Source organism: Larimichthys crocea, chromosome II, assembly GCF_000972845.2.
Source record: "Larimichthys crocea isolate SSNF chromosome II, L_crocea_2.0, whole genome shotgun sequence".
Lineage (NCBI taxonomy): Eukaryota > Metazoa > Chordata > Actinopteri > Sciaenidae > Larimichthys > Larimichthys crocea.
Genome location: NC_040012.1, coordinates 10,540,878 through 10,559,793, shown reverse-complemented (window position 1 = coordinate 10,559,793; position 18,916 = coordinate 10,540,878). Strand labels below are relative to the sequence as shown.

The 18,916-nt window shown below is 39.2% G+C and overlaps 1 protein-coding gene across 1 annotated transcript in view; it reads right to left on the bottom strand.

Moving 5' to 3' along the window:
* Positions 1-393: 393 nt before the first annotated feature.
* The window catches only part of egfra (epidermal growth factor receptor a (erythroblastic leukemia viral (v-erb-b) oncogene homolog, avian)), a 38,314-nt gene continuing 19,791 nt past the window's right edge, over positions 394-18,916 (bottom strand). The window contains exons 3-28 of the mRNA XM_010729229.3: positions 18,488-18,674; positions 18,222-18,350; positions 18,038-18,106; positions 17,553-17,671; positions 17,044-17,185; positions 16,396-16,512; positions 15,589-15,715; positions 15,421-15,494; positions 15,248-15,335; positions 14,937-15,136; positions 14,633-14,765; positions 14,091-14,181; positions 13,339-13,496; positions 12,304-12,342; positions 12,015-12,159; positions 11,765-11,887; positions 10,724-10,822; positions 9,399-9,584; positions 8,912-9,067; positions 7,295-7,370; positions 6,356-6,502; positions 6,103-6,200; positions 5,842-6,009; positions 3,617-3,664; positions 3,422-3,515; positions 394-2,470 (exon numbers count right to left, since the gene is read on the bottom strand). Of these exons, the coding sequence (XP_010727531.3) occupies positions 2,124-2,470; positions 3,422-3,515; positions 3,617-3,664; positions 5,842-6,009; positions 6,103-6,200; positions 6,356-6,502; positions 7,295-7,370; positions 8,912-9,067; positions 9,399-9,584; positions 10,724-10,822; positions 11,765-11,887; positions 12,015-12,159; positions 12,304-12,342; positions 13,339-13,496; positions 14,091-14,181; positions 14,633-14,765; positions 14,937-15,136; positions 15,248-15,335; positions 15,421-15,494; positions 15,589-15,715; positions 16,396-16,512; positions 17,044-17,185; positions 17,553-17,671; positions 18,038-18,106; positions 18,222-18,350; positions 18,488-18,674 (3,360 nt within the window). The 3' untranslated portion in view covers positions 394-2,123. The remainder of the gene's footprint in view (positions 2,471-3,421; positions 3,516-3,616; positions 3,665-5,841; positions 6,010-6,102; positions 6,201-6,355; positions 6,503-7,294; positions 7,371-8,911; positions 9,068-9,398; positions 9,585-10,723; positions 10,823-11,764; positions 11,888-12,014; positions 12,160-12,303; positions 12,343-13,338; positions 13,497-14,090; positions 14,182-14,632; positions 14,766-14,936; positions 15,137-15,247; positions 15,336-15,420; positions 15,495-15,588; positions 15,716-16,395; positions 16,513-17,043; positions 17,186-17,552; positions 17,672-18,037; positions 18,107-18,221; positions 18,351-18,487; positions 18,675-18,916) is intronic.

Genomic DNA, 18,916 nt, shown 5'->3' with positions numbered 1-18,916 from the left:
TCCTCAGTTACAAGTCAACAACACAACAGTCTAATCAGAAACATAAAGGCAAATTTAGGAGAATAAGGAACCGTTTTGTCCCTTAATCAAGCTCCTTTTGTCTCATCAGAGGTGGTTTCAAGTCACGACATGGTGTCCAAGCTGACATACTGTAACTACAGAGTCTTTTAAATTCATGAATTCAAATCACTTTTAATGAACTGGCAAAGTATCCAGGTTGACGCTGCTCTTATTCAGCTGATTATGTGCTAAAGGCATTTCATCAAGCTGCTGCTTGAAGTGCTGTTGGCATTAAGATAAAAAAGACTGAGTAGATGATTGAATCCTTGAGTTCTGAGTTCTTCTTCCTGTACCTTGTTAAAACTGTGGGAGAAAAGAAAAAAAAACAAAATGTTTTTCCATAGAAAAAAAAAAGAAGATTTATTCATGTTCACTTTTGAATGTAATAATTACAATTCAGGATTAAGTGCATAATCATGTATGATGTAACAAAACTGTGTACTGAGTATAAATTATACGTGACTATTTTGGGGTATACTGAAGCATAATCACTACTTTCTGTACATGTACCTGTGTAAAATCTGCAAAAGTAGGCGTACAGGCTGCTACAATAGTATATTCCTTTAAAACTAGGAATAATAATGGAAAAGTTAATGCTCTTGCAAGACTACAAGACTTTAAAGCTAGGAGCAGATTCATAGATATGATGTCAACACCCTGTGTGGAACAACGGTCCATACTTTAGTTACAAAAAAAAAAAAAAAGTCTCCAGGTAATAATATAGATACATTAGACCACAAACATCAGAAACATTCTTGGTTTGTGACTTGACATAGAGTCAAATCAAATAAAACAACATTTTTTTACAGGGAAATACTAAAATCAAACTCACATGACCTCAGATAGTTCAACCAGCAAGTGAAAAAACATTAAAAATAGTGACAACTTTATTGAAATGTATTTGGAAGTGGTGGTTTTTACCCCTCAGCGGTTTTCCTGATGGAAGTTTTTTGCTGTCATGTCAACATATTGATCAGTAGAAAGTTGATTAGCTGTGAGTGCAGTCGGAGTGTTGCAAAATACTGTCTGCACAAAGTCAAGAAAAACAAACTTCCTCGGTACACAAACTAAGCCATACTGAGCTCAGAGTTTAGCTATCTTTGTGGGTTCACACAAATATGCTTCATGCTACAGGAGTGCTGAAGGTTTTAAACTGTAAAACACAGCAGTGTGAATACGACCACAATCACATTTGCGATATTTACCATTACATTCTCTACATAGTTAGTGTGATATCACACATCAGGGGACACAGGAAACTCCAGCAAGCAGTTTGTAATACATACAAAACTGTCATAGAGAATAAAAGGTAACATTTTAAATGCTACAATTCAATAGTATTCCCATATACATTCTATACATTGCAACATTATGTTTCCTCATTAACTCATCCTTCAAGATGAGTGTCGTCAGGCCACAACTACAACAGTCAAGCCATCATTTTATTCTTAAAACCTCCATTTTAAATCATGACTTCACCACAGAAGAATGTTCTGAGGCTTCACATCAGCGTCAAGTGAAAGCACCACTGTGTGTTTGAATCCCAACATACCAATACCGTTGACTGATTGTGTATCTGACTTATGTTTCGCACATTTACCATAGGTTGTGTTTTGGTGTTAAGCTGCCAGTTTCTGTTCTTTGCAATAGAGCTTCTGCCTCCTACAAAATGGAGACATTTGCATCATTTTATTAGCAGTCTTTTGGAGACTCACTTTTCTGACAGGGGTTACAATATGTATGTCTGTATCTGGTACAGCAACTCTCAGATCAACTGAGTCATGTATGCATCAACCTCAGTCCAGCTTTCGTCAAGAAAGAGTCATTTTAGTTTGGTGGTGAGAAAAAAACTCTTTGGAATGAGAGGGGTTTTGCGTGAAAAGTATGACTGCATGCAAACAACACAGGAAGCTGCACAAAGTGTCACCTGACTCTGTAAGACAGGATACAACATATATGATTATTGATGGTACCACTTATCTATGCTCTCCCAGCTAAGACATCAATGTCCTCACTTATTGGAACAGAAAACAGTCTATTTCTTGTCTGTATCCACTAAGTCCTCAGTCTGGGCCCAGGTACTCTGCATTCTCTGCCGCTGGTATGTGTCCGTTGGTGTGGGTCTTGAAGGTGGGAGTGAAATCCTGTTGATAATCAGGGTTGTCTATGCTATTCTGGGGCTGGTATTTCTGAATGCTGTGGACCGTGCCGTTGGAGGTTAATGGGAGGATCGCAGGGGTAGGGACCTCGTTCAGGTACTCTGGTCCGTTGGCCCCGTTTTTAAAGCAGTTCAGGTACTCCGTTTCTGTGTCTTCTTCTGAAGATATGGTGGGGAGGATGGTGCGAGGAGGACCGGGGTGCTGATAGATGGGATTCATCATATCTGAGACTCCATTCTGGTTCATGTAGTCTGTAAGAAAGCCAGTGACATTAGCAAGGACACTAGATAGTTTCTCATTAAGTCTATACACAGTAAAATAGAAACCGGCAGATTGTTTATATGACTGAACAAACCATAATGATAGTATTCCAAGTTTCAGCCCATTAACCACAAGTCATTATATTATATCATTATTGTGGCTGCAAGACTTCAAAAGTTTAACGAAAAGTCTGTGTTACAAACTGGCAATATGGAGTTTGAAATAAGGGGATGTTTATAGGGAATAGGGAAGGACGAATGCTGCAGTCCATTGCAAGTCGAAGGTCAATAGTTCCAAGTTTTCCCAACTAGGGTCTACCTGGTTGGTTAGTTCTAGCACAAATCATCAGAAAGGGAATCAAAGTGGAAACTACAGAACTGCTACAGCCATTTTCACAACACAGACACTCCAAACAACTCAGGTTAGACAGATCTTGTCCGAGTTTCAACAATGGAATGCAGCATAACAAAAAGATGCTATCAAGATGCATTATGGGAAATGTAGGATTAAGTTTGTGGAAGATCATCCTTACTAGGACCTGAAATTCAGGATATTTTGGCCTCTGCTGTGTCGATTTTGAGCAATATTTTATAAATCTGTCCCTCGAAAATCCCAACTTTATGGAAGGGCGATACTAAATTTGTCATAATACATGTTTGATGTATGACATTATTCACTTTAAACCTCCCTCTACAGCCACAAAGACTAAAGATTTATGAACTAATAGTACAGTGATAGCACTGGAAGAAAGACTACATCAAATGATAAATAGCATATGTTCTTAAGCTTGGGCAGCAGTGAAAAAACTACAGCAATACAGTTCTTGTCCACCAGATGTCCCCCTACCTCACTGAGTCAAATACATTGACAAGGGGAGAACTCTGCTGAGATTCATTTAAATGACATGAAAAAGAGGTGGTTTTGCAGTTGAGAATACTTGCCTGGAGCTGGCTGGAAAGCCTCATCTAATTGTTTGTCGGTGGGGTCAGGGATATAACGAAGTACGATGCTTCCATCTCTGCTTGGGAATCCATTCTGCAATGTAGGACAAAGGTGTTTGGAGCTGTGGCACTTTCAGTAAAACACAAAGAGGAAAGTAATTTTCTCTAAGTGGAGTTTTAATTGATTTATCTTACCAATAAAGCATTTCTGCTGTTGCAAGTCCCAATGCTACTGTTGAGGCTCTGCAAAACAGAAAATATAAACTTAATGTCTCATGATAACACCACAGTAAATGCAGAACAGGGAGCTCTAACACATTTGGATATACCTCTATTATCCATGGAGCAGACATTAAGTGAGAAATGTTTCAAATGTAACTAAACAGGCAGGTTTAGTGTGATGCACAACACAAAGATGGTCTATTGTGCCCAATTTTTGATTTGGTAAATCCTTAATAAAGCTCAAAAAGGCCAAAAAAAAGGGGACAATAAGTTTCTTTGAACAGTGATAATGTGTTTTTATGGTACCCAAGGAACCATAACTGTACGAGCTAATTACAATTATTACGATCGAAATAAACGTCCACCAAGCAAATTCATATTCATTCAAGCAACATGACAAGCTTTGTTATGTCTGTCAGATTCTCCAGTCAAAGGACTATGTGAATGCGCATTAAAACCATGGAAACCGAGAAAATAAAGAGAAAAGAGTGACAGCTATGGCAATGCAATTACTTTCAACAAGAAAAGGAAATTAAACACGCTGAAGGAGCAACCATGTGTAAAAAAAAAGTCTCGACCCTTAATGGGCCATGCCCCAACACCGATATAGCAAAAGCAGGCTTATGCTGAGCTTTTGTTGGACAAAGCTTTAAAAAAAAAAAGTTTGCCTGGTTGCCTGCAAAGGTAATCAAACTTTAAAGTTTTCATATGAGCTAACCAGGCTGTCAGTGGCCGGCAATAATCCCAGGTAGCAGAGCCAGACCTACGCATGGCCTTCACTGAACCTGAGGTAGAAGAGTTCTGCTCATTCAGCTCTCATCAATCAAAGGGCACCTGGGAGGAAATGTGGGAGAGGGGATGCTGATGAGGAAGAGTGGGCAGGTTCACGAGGAGGAGAAATGGTCCCACTGGTGACTGTTAAACAGAATGAGGGCAACTGGGGTCTGCAGGGTTCAGGCCAGGTACGACTGGCCACATAGAACAACTCTCTTTTCTCTGTGTGATCACCTGGATTCAGTTAAACAGTCAGTGATCTGCAGCTGCTGCTTCAAGTGAAGGCTAATTACTTTCAACAAGCTAAGAAGAAGACTGCGTTTACCTCCGTTCTGACTCAGAGGATAATGATTTATGCAGAAATTCCATTTCCCAAAAACACAGTTAAAATAGCGCAATGAAATGACTGCATGTTGGTGAAGTGTTTGCTCTGCTGGTGCAATTTTTTAAATCAATTAAGGTTGCTTTTTCTGGGAAACTCTATCCTGCCTCCTAAGCAGCTGGTATTCCTCTTTCACTGTTTGGATAGAGAAGGTCAACGTGACTGAGTCTGGTGTGTGCGTCTGTAAGGAATCTGTGCCTCATTACATGTGCCGATTCATTGCTTCTTTTTTTTTTCAGTTGACTCTACTGAGGCTGAAAGTTCACAGCATACAATATTATGACAATATTCTACCTCATTGTGGCTAAAATCCATCCCATATACGATTAGAAGCAAATGCTGCTATTGTTAAAATGCAACTGTAGCCCACTATTTTCTAATCTCCTGGTAGGACCTTTTGAGTTGATATAGTAGTAATGGCACTTATATATACAGTGTAGTCGTGTATACAATACAACATTTATGTCTTTTTAAACACTTTGATTTTCATAATTGTTTTATACTTGGCTTAGCTTGGTTGTCCTAGATTGCACCTCTGAATTGAACCTTTGACTATTAATGAGAACACACTACTAAGACAGTCAGTGTGATTTGTAATTTCACTGTTGTTGGATAATCCTAAAAAATATCTTGTGTTGTTTACAAGTACTGTCGGATGCATCTTCAGTCAAACTACGCCATCTTGTGGAAGTTCTACATACATAGGCAGTAGTCACTCTTAACCACATGTGACTCAGAGGCCAGTTGTGTTAATATTTGTTAATAACTGAGTTTGCATGGTGAGTAATATTTATATTTTGGGAGGAGGATTAACTTTATTGGACAGCGAAGAAATGCAGATAGGAAATGGAGAGAGAGAGAGAGAGAGGACAGAGGGGTGTGTAAGATGTGCAACAAAAGTTGTCCACTGGAATCAAACCGGCAACATCGCTTATTGTAGGTACATGACAAAGGCAACAACAACGGACCCGTGGAACCACAAAGGTCACCCAAGACAGAGAGACGGACACATCTCATCCATTTTCTATATGAAGTAGCTTACTGTGGAGTGAAGCAGCTGGGTGCGGGAGGTGCTCGGGCTGCTGAAGAAGCCATGTTGCGGGACCAGATACTCATCTGCATCCACAGCGTCCTCCATGTCCTCCCCGCTGATCAGGCTGCGGTACAATTTAGTGTCTGAGGGAGTCGGCAGGTGCATGCGGTCATCACCCTGGAATAAAAATACAATTAACCTAGTCAGCTTTGTGCATGTGCTACAAATCATCAGAGATTTAAGACTATGAGATCTGAGGTAAAATTATACCTGAATGACCAGATAACGAGAAGGATCTCGAGCCATCTTTGTAAACTCAGCTATTAGTTCCCGGAAACGAGGTCGGCTGTCAGCATCAATCATCCAACCTGCACAGACACATCAGCAGATATAATTATGAGACAGATAAGATAAGATACGATTCAATTTGACATTATCTGTGGGGAAATGATCAGAAATTATTAGATTCAGCAGGAAGATATCATGCAAATGAGTGTTTGAACCAGCATCCCTCCAAGCTTACATTTCACCATGATCATGTAGACATCTATGGTACAGATTGGTGGTTGAGGCAGTCGCTCTCCCTTCTCCAGGACACCAGCTATTTCACTAGCTGGAATCCCATCATACGGTTTGGTCCCAAAGGTCATAAGCTCCCAAACTGTTACACCTAGAGAAAGGAGGACAGATGATATGTGTCAGTCTGATGAGCTGTCATTCACTTTGTTTCGCTCCCAATAAAAGAGAAGAAATGAGAGTGATAGGATGTAAGCTTTCCAAATAACACGCAGTATCAAAATAGAAATGTTGACAAATTGGCTCTCATATGTAGGAGTGGGAGTTAGCAGGATGCATCTCTGTGTTGGAGGAACTGATGAAGGGAAAAGGAGGAAAGGAAGCTCGTCACTTCTGCCAGGGTCTACTGATGCTTTTGCCATATTGAGCGGAAGACATAATCAAAACCTTGGGAAAAGAAGATTTGGAAAGTAGCCCACTCGTGAAAGCTGTGTGTGTGTGTAGGCATCTGTGCATATATGTTCTCTTAGGCTGAAAGAACTGTTTATGTGGGTTGTGCCAACAGTCCATGACGTGATATTGTCCATCTGAGACTGCTGGTGTGTAGGTGTGTGCTATCAGTGTCCTAAAATCGCAGATGCTAGCAAGATGTTCTCCCTTTCTCATTCTGGGTTTTAAAATGTTGACGAGTCTTATTAGATCCAAAAACAACATCCTATCCAAACCTTCAAAACGTCCTTCATCTGTTTACCCCACTCACTGTTAAAACACTTTATTTAGCAATGAATAAATATTTCTCCAGTGAGGCTGTCACCAATACTCAGGAGGACAGTGAAAGCTCAGGGAAGCTTAGCTGTTTTACATATCTGAAGTTACACAAGGATCTCAATCTGAATTGCAAACAGGGGTTCATTGGGTCAGAGGTATTCACAACAGAGAGACTTACCATAACTCCACACGTCACTCTGATGTGTGTATGTTCTGTTCAGGATAGATTCAAGAGCCATCCATTTGATTGGTACCTGTGAAACAAAAAGTAGTCATTGTATCATTTACAAATATTACAGTTGCTTCAGTAATGGACTATGCCTGTAGATTTGCACTTAACATGATAAAAGGGCACAAACCTAAAAGAGAATATATTTTCCTGCAGTCTTAATAATACTCTGCTTCATTTTTTAGCAGATAATTTGTGCTGGGAACATTTTATGTTCCTGTGTTTGCAGGGGAGTTTTAAAAGAGCGATGATGAGAAGGTTTATTAGCTCATTAAGACCGCAGCCTCAGCTGTACACTTGTCAATTGACTCTCAACAGTAATATCTGTAACAGGCTGTTAACAAGAGTAATAACTTTAATTTGTACCACAGTAATATCTAGTCAAATCTTGGCTTGTTTATTCAAAGTACTGTGTTGCTTCCTTAAACTGAATATCTTTACCACACAGTGTGTAAAGACGGTGCTGTAATGTAACAGTGCTGTCACCTAGTGGTGCATGCATACATCATAAATACAAAAATCCACATTTTTTTTCATGAAGTTACAAACATAGATCAAATCCAGAAATGGAAAAACAGTTTGCAATTTAAAGGAGCTGAGAAGCAGTATGCTGTCATCGCGAAGCTTAAAAAATGATTTCAGGGATGGTTTCCTGCATAAGGATTAAGTCCGGTTCCATACTGAAGATGTTTTTCAGTCGATATCTCTACTCACAAGGCTTAATCTATAACACAAGGTTTAATCCTTGTCTGGAAAACTGCCCTGTGATGTTTAATTAACAGCGTGTTTCAGAATAGCAACTACAAATGGAGCAAATCTCAACAGTAGCAGGTTCCACAGTTTGAGAGCCAGTCCAAACTTGTCCAGATTAATTTTCAAAGAACTGGACTGGGTCTTCACATGTGCACCCCTGGTGAGGACAAGCAGTACACTCTCAGGACAGAAACTGAATACTGCATTATATTACCAGTCAGAATTATTCTATCATCTGTTTGGAGGGAATATAACACAGTTCTGATAATGTAATAAACTAATATAGGTAAGTATATACATTACTACAGATTATTGGATTTTGAAGAAGTTAAGTAAAAGAATCCAAACATTTGGGGAACACTGAGGGAAAATCATGATGATCAAAACTGCGTACTATAGTCTATAGGTCACCCTGTAGATACAAGTAAACACAGTAGGGCACATTCTTCTGCAAGGGAAATACTGCATTGACTTGCACAAAGAAAGACTGATAAGAGAAGGAACCTATCTGATTTTTCATTTCTCTTGGAGCTCACTTCACTGACAGGACTATTTTTACTACATTACTTTATCTAGATGCAGTCTAGAGCAAAACTACAAAAGCAAAAATTCCATCAAGACATGGAACAAATTCATCATTCATCTACAGGAAGCCATCTGTCTAACAAACAATTGTAACAGGCTAAAAAATAGGGTTATTTATACTAGTTGCATACAATCTATGACTACAAAACTGAAAGATGATACAGTGTTTTTGAAATATTAATGACAGACAGACAGACACTGCAGACTACTTTTTAATCTCCAACTAACCTTTCCACCGTCTGCGTGGTACTCTTTCTCATCTGCATTGAGGAGCTTGGCCAGACCAAAGTCGGTGATCTTGACATGTTGCGGAGTCTTCACCAAGACATTTCTCGCTGCCAAGTCACGGTGTACCAAGTGGCGCTCCTCCAGGTAGTTCATACCCTTTTGTCAAACAAACGATTAAATATAAGTTATTACATAAGCATCTTACACCTGATACGGATGTCAAAACATAAAAACATTGCTTGATCAGGCGTGATAAAAGACTGTATTGACAGCAACACATAGATGACTCATATCATTTAATAACTATTTCTAGTTAAAGGCAGCAGGTACTGTTGCATAAGCAAAAAAACTGCTTCGTCTGCAGCAAGGCTCAATTGCTTTTGCTTATCACGTGTATCATAAACAATATTCTTAAGTTTTTATATTACTTAACTATCTACTGAAATCCTACCATGTAACTCGAGCCCTTACTTGGTTTCTCTCTTACCTTGGATATCTGCACACACCAGTTGAGCAGGTACTGGGAGCCGATATTGTCTTTGTTCTCTTTGACATAGTCCAGCAGGCAGCCGTAGGGCATCAGCTGGGTGACGAGCTGTACCGTGGAAGTCAGGCAGATGCCAAGCAGACGACACACATGGGGATGTTCCACGCTGGCCATCACATAAGCCTCCTGTGGTGCACATGTAGACATATGAAATTGTGTTTTTTTTTTCCATTCAGTGTATAATATTAATTAGAGGCTGTCAGGTGACACAAAGTACAAAACAACCTCCTTGTCTTCTGCATTTAAGGAAAGCGTCCACATTCATTCTCAAAACTGATAGCCTAAGAAACACAACATCTGTGCATATATCCAGTGTTAGGTGATATGTTCCTTAGCAGCAGTCATACCCAGTCAAGCATATGCTATGTGTCTCAGCTAAGGCAAGGGAAGATTTTCAGTTGTCATAACAGGAAAGAGACATAGAAAGAAAACATGGGGATAATCACTGGCCACCAACAACAAGCCTCCTACAAGTAGAACCATGCAAACAGCAGTTCAAACCGACCTTTATTTATTACGTTCCCAGTCAGGAGTGCATTACTTGTACCCCAAATATTTTGTACATGCCTATTACAGTATCAAATTGTTCAGTAAATAGCCACTTGATTGTTAGGAGCTCTGTAATTCTGACAGTCTGACGACAAAAAGGGCTTCAAAGCACTTTTAAAAACAAGCCCTGAAGTCATAAAGTTCAGAGGATGTGCATGTCCACTACAACTTCCAGATGTACAGTGACTGAGCAACACGGCCGCAAAAATCACAGGATCCAAGACGCACATTCAGCCGTTCGCACACTACATTTTGAATGGCCTGCTTTCTCAGTGTGGCTACAGGACTGCATTCCTTTCCAGCACACCTCAGCCTTGGATTACACACCAACGCCCACACACAGCCCTCGAATGAATTAATCCCATTTCCTACAGCCCTGTAAGAGGGTCACGGTGTAAAAACATGACACATTCTCTGTTAGAAGGGAAATAAGTGGTCATTAGTTTCAAATAAAGTTGCATGTGCTGTAAATTAGAGGGTAAATTACACTTAAATTGACATCTGGGAAGCGATAATTGTCACTCAACTTTGACGTACTCAGTCAAGTCAAAATATTATAATGCATAGTTTTAACTTCTATATTTCCACTGTCATTTCCCACCAGTGGTACACACTTTACTGAAGTAGTTTGGTAAATGAAAGACTTTCAAAGTTATGACTCAGTATTACAGTAAGTTTAGAATACTAAAATGTACCACATAAATCAAGAAACCTACGTCCAAGATCTCTTTGTTTGCTTTTGGTGATGTGGCCTCTCTCAAAACCTTAATGGCCACTGGGATCTTCACATCTTCTCCCTCTGGAACCCACAGGCCCTGTATGGAAACAAGTTTGTTATTTTACATGCTGTAGTTACAACTAAATCATACACATAAACACACATGCTTAAAAAAAATGTTAATATAGAGCACAGTAACAAATGCTGCCATACTGTACGTACTGCATGAGTCCAGCATTACCCGCAAACTCTTTGTATTCTGTATACAGTACTGTGCAGTATAATTTTAGTACTTAAGCTGCACATGTCTCTGAACATGAAATGTTAAATAATTTAAATGATCTCCACTTCAACAAGCTAAAACATTAAACGCTGTCTACACTTACTATATTTAAAGTACATTTTGTGTACTTCTACTTAAGTATAAATACCAGACTTTTTACAGCATGACTTTCTTTTCACAACCACTGGCTAAACCTAACCATCATAACTAAATGGTTAACCCTAACCCTTGCCCTAACCATAACTTAAACCAAACTCATACCTCAGCCCTTTGAAAAAAAAATTGCTTACTTTGCATGTCCTAATTCAAGGTCTAAAACCCAAACTGGTCCTCACAAAGATAAAAATTCAATAGCCAACACACACTCTTGTTTTTGTAATAAGAACGATGTGTTGACTCACATTCTTTCTCTGGGGATTTAACCTAACCTTGACAGATGGTTAACTTTGTAGAGACCATTCTTTTGTCCCCATATTGATAATAAGTTGCGCACGCACACACACGCACGCACGCAGTATATACATGCGCAGCACTGAAACTGAAAGTAGAGCCACTCATGCATGATCTGGCAAGTTAAAAATGTGTCTTTTAATTGAAAAATTGACAACAGATGTAGATGAGCAAAAACACTGACGGGTGTTGGCTATGTAGACTTGGCACATTCAGTACTCCAGAGCTCCAGCTTTAATAAAGCTCAGTGTTGTGTAATTTTGAAAACAACATGTTTACAGAAACAAACCTGAAGCCTGGTATTACCTTGTAGACTGTACCAAAAGCTCCTGATCCCAGCACTTTGATTTTCTTAAATTCAGGTTCCTTCAGGATCCGAAGCAGAGCTTGGTTTGGTGCCTCCCCACTTGGAGTCAAAGGTTCAACCAGCTGGAAAAGAAGGATTAAATATCTTACAAAGTCTCTTGCCAACAGCACAGCTCATATCTCTGTAAAATAACCCCGTCTTAATATCATCTTCTTCCTGTGTGGTGGTGACTCACTTCCCTCATCTCACCTCTCTTTCTTGGAGGAGCCTGCGCATGGTTCTCTTTCTCTTGATGTGGCGTCGGCGTAGCAACACGAAGACTGACAGGCCTGCAATAAGAACAGCGAGGAGTCCTCCGACTACACCAGCCGCAATCATGGAAAGACCAGAAGTGCTGAAAGACAGGAGGAAAATGATTTAAGAAAACAGATAGAAAACAGATTACATTTACAAATTCAGTAAACAAGGAGAGGTGCCAAACTTTGGCAAAGCCAGTGTATACTTCAGCATCAATGACAAGTGTTATGGGATTACTCACCTTTTATTTTGGCAGCCCTGGAGACCAGGACCAGAGCACCTGTAGAAAAAAAATCAATGCAAAAAATTTGATGCAACCATAAAATCACTATGCTTTCATCATATAGTCACATTGTTTATCTATGACACTAAACAATCAAGGAAATGCTTTGCAATCAGTGTCCATCAAAAACAAAAAAACAATTATTGTTGCCACACTTCTATGTTGCCTAACATGTTTAATTTAATAAAAATCCATCATGTGAGAAGATTTCTGATTTCTGCCAGTAAAAGCACTAAGTTCACAAAGTTCAAAGTAATTTGTTACAAATATACAAGACTCAAGTCCAAGTGCTTTATTATCATCTGGACAACAATTACCTCACTGTAATTCTGTTGAATAAATACTTGGATGGATCAGTAACTTGGGTCAACTGGGGTTTGTTAAACTTTAAAAAAAAGATATATAATATGAAAGATGTGGAAAGACTTGATCATATTTTTCTCATCAAAAGTTTCAGAATACAGTTACACAAGCCCATCAACACAGTGGATTAAAGGACATGGTGCCCTTGAACCACTTCCCTCCTTACTCATCACTATACCATCCAGCCACCACAATGGCTGAATGTTGATTATCCATCAGTGCGAACATTAAATGTGCTTTCATCTCTGTTCTATAATGCAGTGCAGAGCTCTGTCCACTGAATACTGAAATGGATGGAAATGAATGGCAAAAACATTCAGAGGTATACAAAATGAGGGTACGCTTTGAAAAAAAAGAGCAAAAGTAATGTGAAATATAGCAATTTCCAAGTAAATCACCGGTACTTTCCTTTAATGTTAGTCCACAACATCTCTCCTAAATTATCATCGTCACTGATCTCAACAAACAAATCACCTAAAGGCCGACCTCTCTCCACTCTGTGCCAACAGAACGACAGCCGACCCTTCTAGCTTGGATTAAGTTACTGCATCATCATTATGACAGACAAATGTTTGCACCACAGGAAAAATAAAGCGCCAGTTCTCAGGTTAAGCTAAACAATGCTCTTACCCTTGAGTGCAGTTTTTGTGGCATAGCTGGCACACTTTCCTCTCGTCTGCGTATTTCCACACTAGCATGTCATCCTCCCCTAGCACGCCTTGGGGACATCGAGACACGCAGAACAGTCCATCCTGGAAGTTGGCACACTTTGTACAGTTTTCAGAACCCTGGAAGTAAAAAAACAGGCTCATGATGTTTACAATTCTCTCGAGAGGAGTAGTAAATATTATGTAAACTGCATGTCTCATAGTAATTTCTCAGAGAAAGCTGCACACATCTTTCCTTATAAAAATGCAAATGTTTAACAAAGAAAATCCACCCAGTATTGTTAGGTGCTTCAGATTTAGGTCAGGACAACTCTGTTTTCAAGTACTGAAATTTAATACTTTCTCTCAATCTGTACTATACAATAATGATACGCCACATTTCCTAGAGTTACGTTCTCATCAACAGACTTGTGCTTGTTGTTTTCAGCCAAAGATGAGATTCTGAGTGTATAAAAGTAGACACAGCACTAACTAGATCACACACCTCTTATCCATCACACAACATGTCTTGTGGCTGAACTGCATTGGAGAAATTAGCAGAGCTAAAACTTCTGCAATGGATCTGATCTTTGATTCAGAGTGACTAATACAAATCACACTAATCTATTGTTGACATTTTAGTTTCATGAATAATGTTAGCAAAGTGAATAGTTCATGTGTTTTTGTTTATAATGGATGTTTATATGAATAGTTTAATTATTGTGACACACATACAGGCGCACTGCAGGTTGCAGTCCCATTCATGCTCTGACACTCGGGATGACACTCCACGCAGATTTTATTCACGACGGCCTCCCGCGGCTCTCTGCAAAAACAATAACAAAGCTGACAAGACTCTCATCGCCGTGTGCAGCACATTTCAAACAGTTACACGTGAAGTGAAATTCTTGATCGCCTTTTTGAGGGCACAAGTTAAATTGTAAGCATGTCGAGATTCAATGTTTGACAGAGATCTGCAAAGATAAACACATGTCAGTGAATGTGCCATTTCAGCTGCAGTGTTTGTCTTATATCTACTGGAGGTTTAACTCCAAAATACCTTGGATCATATTTGGACTGAGATTTGCTTCAATAACAAATCCCCACATCTAATGTCATAGTCTGGAAATGCTTGTGGTATGAAAACAGACTTTAAAAAGGAGTTAACGGCACAGCACAAAGATCTAAGCACAGTTCAGACTGTTTGTTTGTATAAAATAAGGAACACAGCATTTCTGAGATAAAAAAAAGCATTAAAACACAGATTCCTCCCTTACCCCTCCAGGATGTTGCAGGAGTCAACACAGTTTCCGTCACGGCTATAGTCACGGCAGGCGAAACACATGCCCGGGCCTGGACCCCAGCAGTCGCTTGTGGTACATTTCCTATCACAAGTGTTGTTCCTCATAGCTGAAAACAAAGATGGAATCTCAAAAAGGGATCTTTCCCGCATAATTATCCAATTTTGAAATCAGACTTCATTAATTAAATCTGCTTTGTGCATTACGTAATCAGACGTTACAAAACAAAACATCAAAGGATCGGACTGAATTCAGTGTGGGGAAACAAAATTAAATTTACCACATGTGGCTTCATTAGCATTTTCGCCTATTTTAGCACTTTGGCTTTCTGATTTGAAGAGTCCCTTCCAGTGGCTGCTTTTGATGTAGCACAGGTTCTGGTTTTTCATGATGACCACATCTCCATCGCTGATTTCTTTGAGGGAGCGAAGGCCCAGGTGGTTAATACCGAGCTGAGTTACGGCCAGACTGTGGCTACCACTACAAAAAAAGAAAAGGTTGAAGAGAAGAAAAAAAGCAAAGATTTGTTGAACAGCCTTGAATAATACTCATCTCTTATGATCCAGTGTTTAGTCTTTACAAGGAACGTACCGCTTAGTTCGTCCTCGAATGATCTCCAGATTCTCAAAAGGACTGAGTGAGCTCAGGCTCTCTGGCCACGTTTGAATCAACAAGAATCCTGAAGTGACAAATGGATTTTTAATTGTGAAACTCTTTGGTGTGCATTTAATGTGACAAGAATTACTCAGCTCTTACAGTCTTACCAGAAATTTCTTTTACGGTCTTAAAGACTTCAAGCTGGGCAGGCTGCATCTTTGGTGTTTTGGTATATTTATCCCTACAAATAATAAGAACATACATTGACCATTAGTTAAGGTACCTGGTAGAGTTGATATAGATGGACATGAATGCTGATAAGGCCCTTAACTTACCCATGAATCGATGTGTGGATGATAGCAATGTTGCCATTGATTATGGTGCAATTTTTAAAGGAGTCAATATTGGTGGCATTGATAGACAGGGTGTTAGTCAAGTGTCCTGTTCCAAGTCCATCACACACTGTAGAAAATTAAGAAAAAGAATAATTATTGATTTGAAATCTGTTGAGCTCACTCTAATTTTGGTTTTAAGCTATTACGAAACTGAGCAGAACATTTTAAAGAAAGCAAACTGTGCTACTGTAGTTCAGACCCTTCAGTAAAAGAAGCAAAACCATAAAGTGATGTATAGTAAAAGTACTAATTATTATAACTATTGCATAAGGAGTAATACATGTATAAGTATTTCAACTATACTCAGCAATATGTTCCCTTAAAGTGTTTTATTATTATATCATTATGATATTGGACTATGATTGGATAAACAGTGCGTGCCTGGCCCTGTCCAAAGGTAACAAAATCCACCTACCAGCACTTCTATAGATCACTAATATGTTATATGATATTTGATGTTTGTTAAAAAGTTGTAGTTTGGAGAGTTACGTGATAAGCTAACTGTAACAGCTAGCATCATATTTAATAGACAGATATGAGAGTGGTATCAATCTTCTCATCCAACCCTCAGAAAGAAAGTGAATATGTGTATTTCCCTAACATGGAAAAAAGTAAAAAGCTAATGTCTATATTGCACAAAATAAAAGCATTGATAAAGTACCTTACTTGAGTAAATGTTCCACCACTGCAAACTATATTGTGTATATGACTCAGAAAAGGCTGCACAGTGACAGCGTAAGCCCCTACCTTTTGGGCATAGTCCGCGACACTTGGCGCACTTCCTAATTCCTCCCTCATCCACCTCGTATGTGTTACCACTGCATGTCCGTACGCACGCTCCGTGATCAGTCACAACGTAGTTATCTGGAATGATTGAAAAGTACAAGCTGTTTACTCTATAATCATTATCTTCATTTATAAGTTGAACATTACAAAAGAATCTGAATGCACAAAAAGCCTGAAAAGATCAAACGTGCTTTTCAGCATTAATAACCTATAGGAGTTATACCACCAGTATGACTATAGGTACATAATAATTCTGCAAGCCATTCATTATAGACTGAGTAATACTGGGAAAGATTTGTGGAAGTTAAACTGAGAAGGAGCAGTGTTGCATTAACACGCCCTGAAACTCAATCATTTTCTTTCTGTGTTTATACAGTTTATAATTAAACTGAGACTAACTGTAACCACCGAATGTCTAACACTGAAGGACAACCTGGGCACTTGTTCAACATACCACAACGTAAAAAAGCTCATAGTCATGCATGATATATTTCAAATTGGCCAATAAATCCTACTAGTTTTAGTTTATTTATCTGGACTGTCAAGACAACAGCTACAACAGTGTGTGTTTTTATATAAAATAATATATCAGTATCTAGACGTTCTTACGTGGGCAGGTCTTAACACAGGTGGCCCCGAAGCTGTACTTTCCAAGTGGGTTCGGTACCAGCTGGTGAAGGTTGGGGTCATAGCGCATAAGGCCTGGGCAGGCGTCTTTACACACCCCGTCGTCCTGGAAGTCCCGACAGGCCTGCAGCACAAACAAAAGTCATCCAGTACACTGGGACCATAACAGAGCCCCACACTAATGATAACACTGCATTCCTCTATCACAGCCTTGGCTTCTATCATCAGAGCTGCACAGAGAGGGAGAGCAGACGCTGATACTCGAGGCACTGTCAAATGAAAGATTTAATCAGCACTTGTCTCATTGGTACTGAAACCAATAACAATACTTCTGATCATAAAAACAGATGCTGCTGAGTGAGGGCTTTGTTTTGTTAGATGCTTCTCATCCAGATTTAATATAGACACATGTGTTTTGTTGTTCTATTCTACCCCAGCGCCTTGATCATATCATTACTCTTGTCCCCCATATGAAGGTGTCTTTCTCTCACCAGACAGTCGGTGGGCCGCGGTCCTGTGCAGCCCGCAGCACAATGCTCATTACAGCAGTCACTGGGTGAAGGTCCTTTGCATTTCTTAGAGCACTGCTGTGCACAGTTCAGCTTTGTTACTGGAAAAAAGAAAGACCCGTAACAAGTTTTTATTATCATTTATTAGTAATATTGAAGCCCTATCAAAAGTCTAAATCATAACATTTTGCATCTTAAAACAATGGAGCCTGATTGAAAAAGTCTGCAGACTAGCCAATCACTTTGCCTCTCTATTTATTTATCTATTTATTGCAACACCTGAATTTCCCCTCTGAATAATAAAGGCTTATCTAATCCAAATAATGGCAACAACTATTTTTAGTGATACACCACACCATAATTAGGGACTAACAACAATATATTAAGTAAAATAAATTATAGATTTCAGGTTGAAAAAAGCATATCTACTTGAGTTTTGTTTTATTTGATCAAAAATGATAACTCACAGGTCTGACAGTTTTGAGGACCTGGTGCCCAGCATGACCCATTGACGCAGCTGGAGTCACATTTTTTACCTGTAACATCAGACAAGAAATAAACAGGACACATTTTTTAAGCATTTCTCAAATTAAGTGATATCAAAAAATGACTTTGCAGTCTTAGCTTTCGGCAGTGAAATGTATTACTCACAAAGTGGATTGTAGCTGGCCACTGGGAGCTTCATGGTGGGATTTCGGTCACTGACAATGTCATCCCACTGTATTGTTTCCACATTGCATAACTGGTTGGACCAAAACTTCACACCTCCTTTAAGAATTTCTGCAAAAGAAAACGTCCAACGTCCATCCAATATGTGAGATCATCTCTACAACCCATCGATATTTTGTACACATAGCTTTGTTAATAATACATACTGTAGATTTTATGAGAAATTCTGTCCAAACTGTTGGTCTTACCTGTCAGGCTGGTTAGAAGAAGCTCACTGGTGCCCTGACCTGTACTTTTGTTATAATTGCCAAGCACAGCGAGAGCAAACTCTCTTTCATAGAGTGAATGACCTCGAATGATGCGCAGGTTCTCCAGAGGAATCCTTGGTGCTGTGTTGAGTCCAATAAGGACATAGCCACCCACTTCTTCAATAGACTGTGGAAGAAAAGAGTGAGGTTGATTTACTGCCTGGTGTTTTATTCTAGTATTTAGAAGACACACAAATTAAATGATTTTTACCAATAAAATATGTACAAGACTGCGCTGTTAGACCCGTAAGTAACATTAACTGGCTGCTTTGTTCATATTTACCATAATGGTAATGCACACTAAAACTGGGGATGCTATATCACAAAAAATACCAACTCCTACATAATGATGCTTTACTCTAGAGTAGA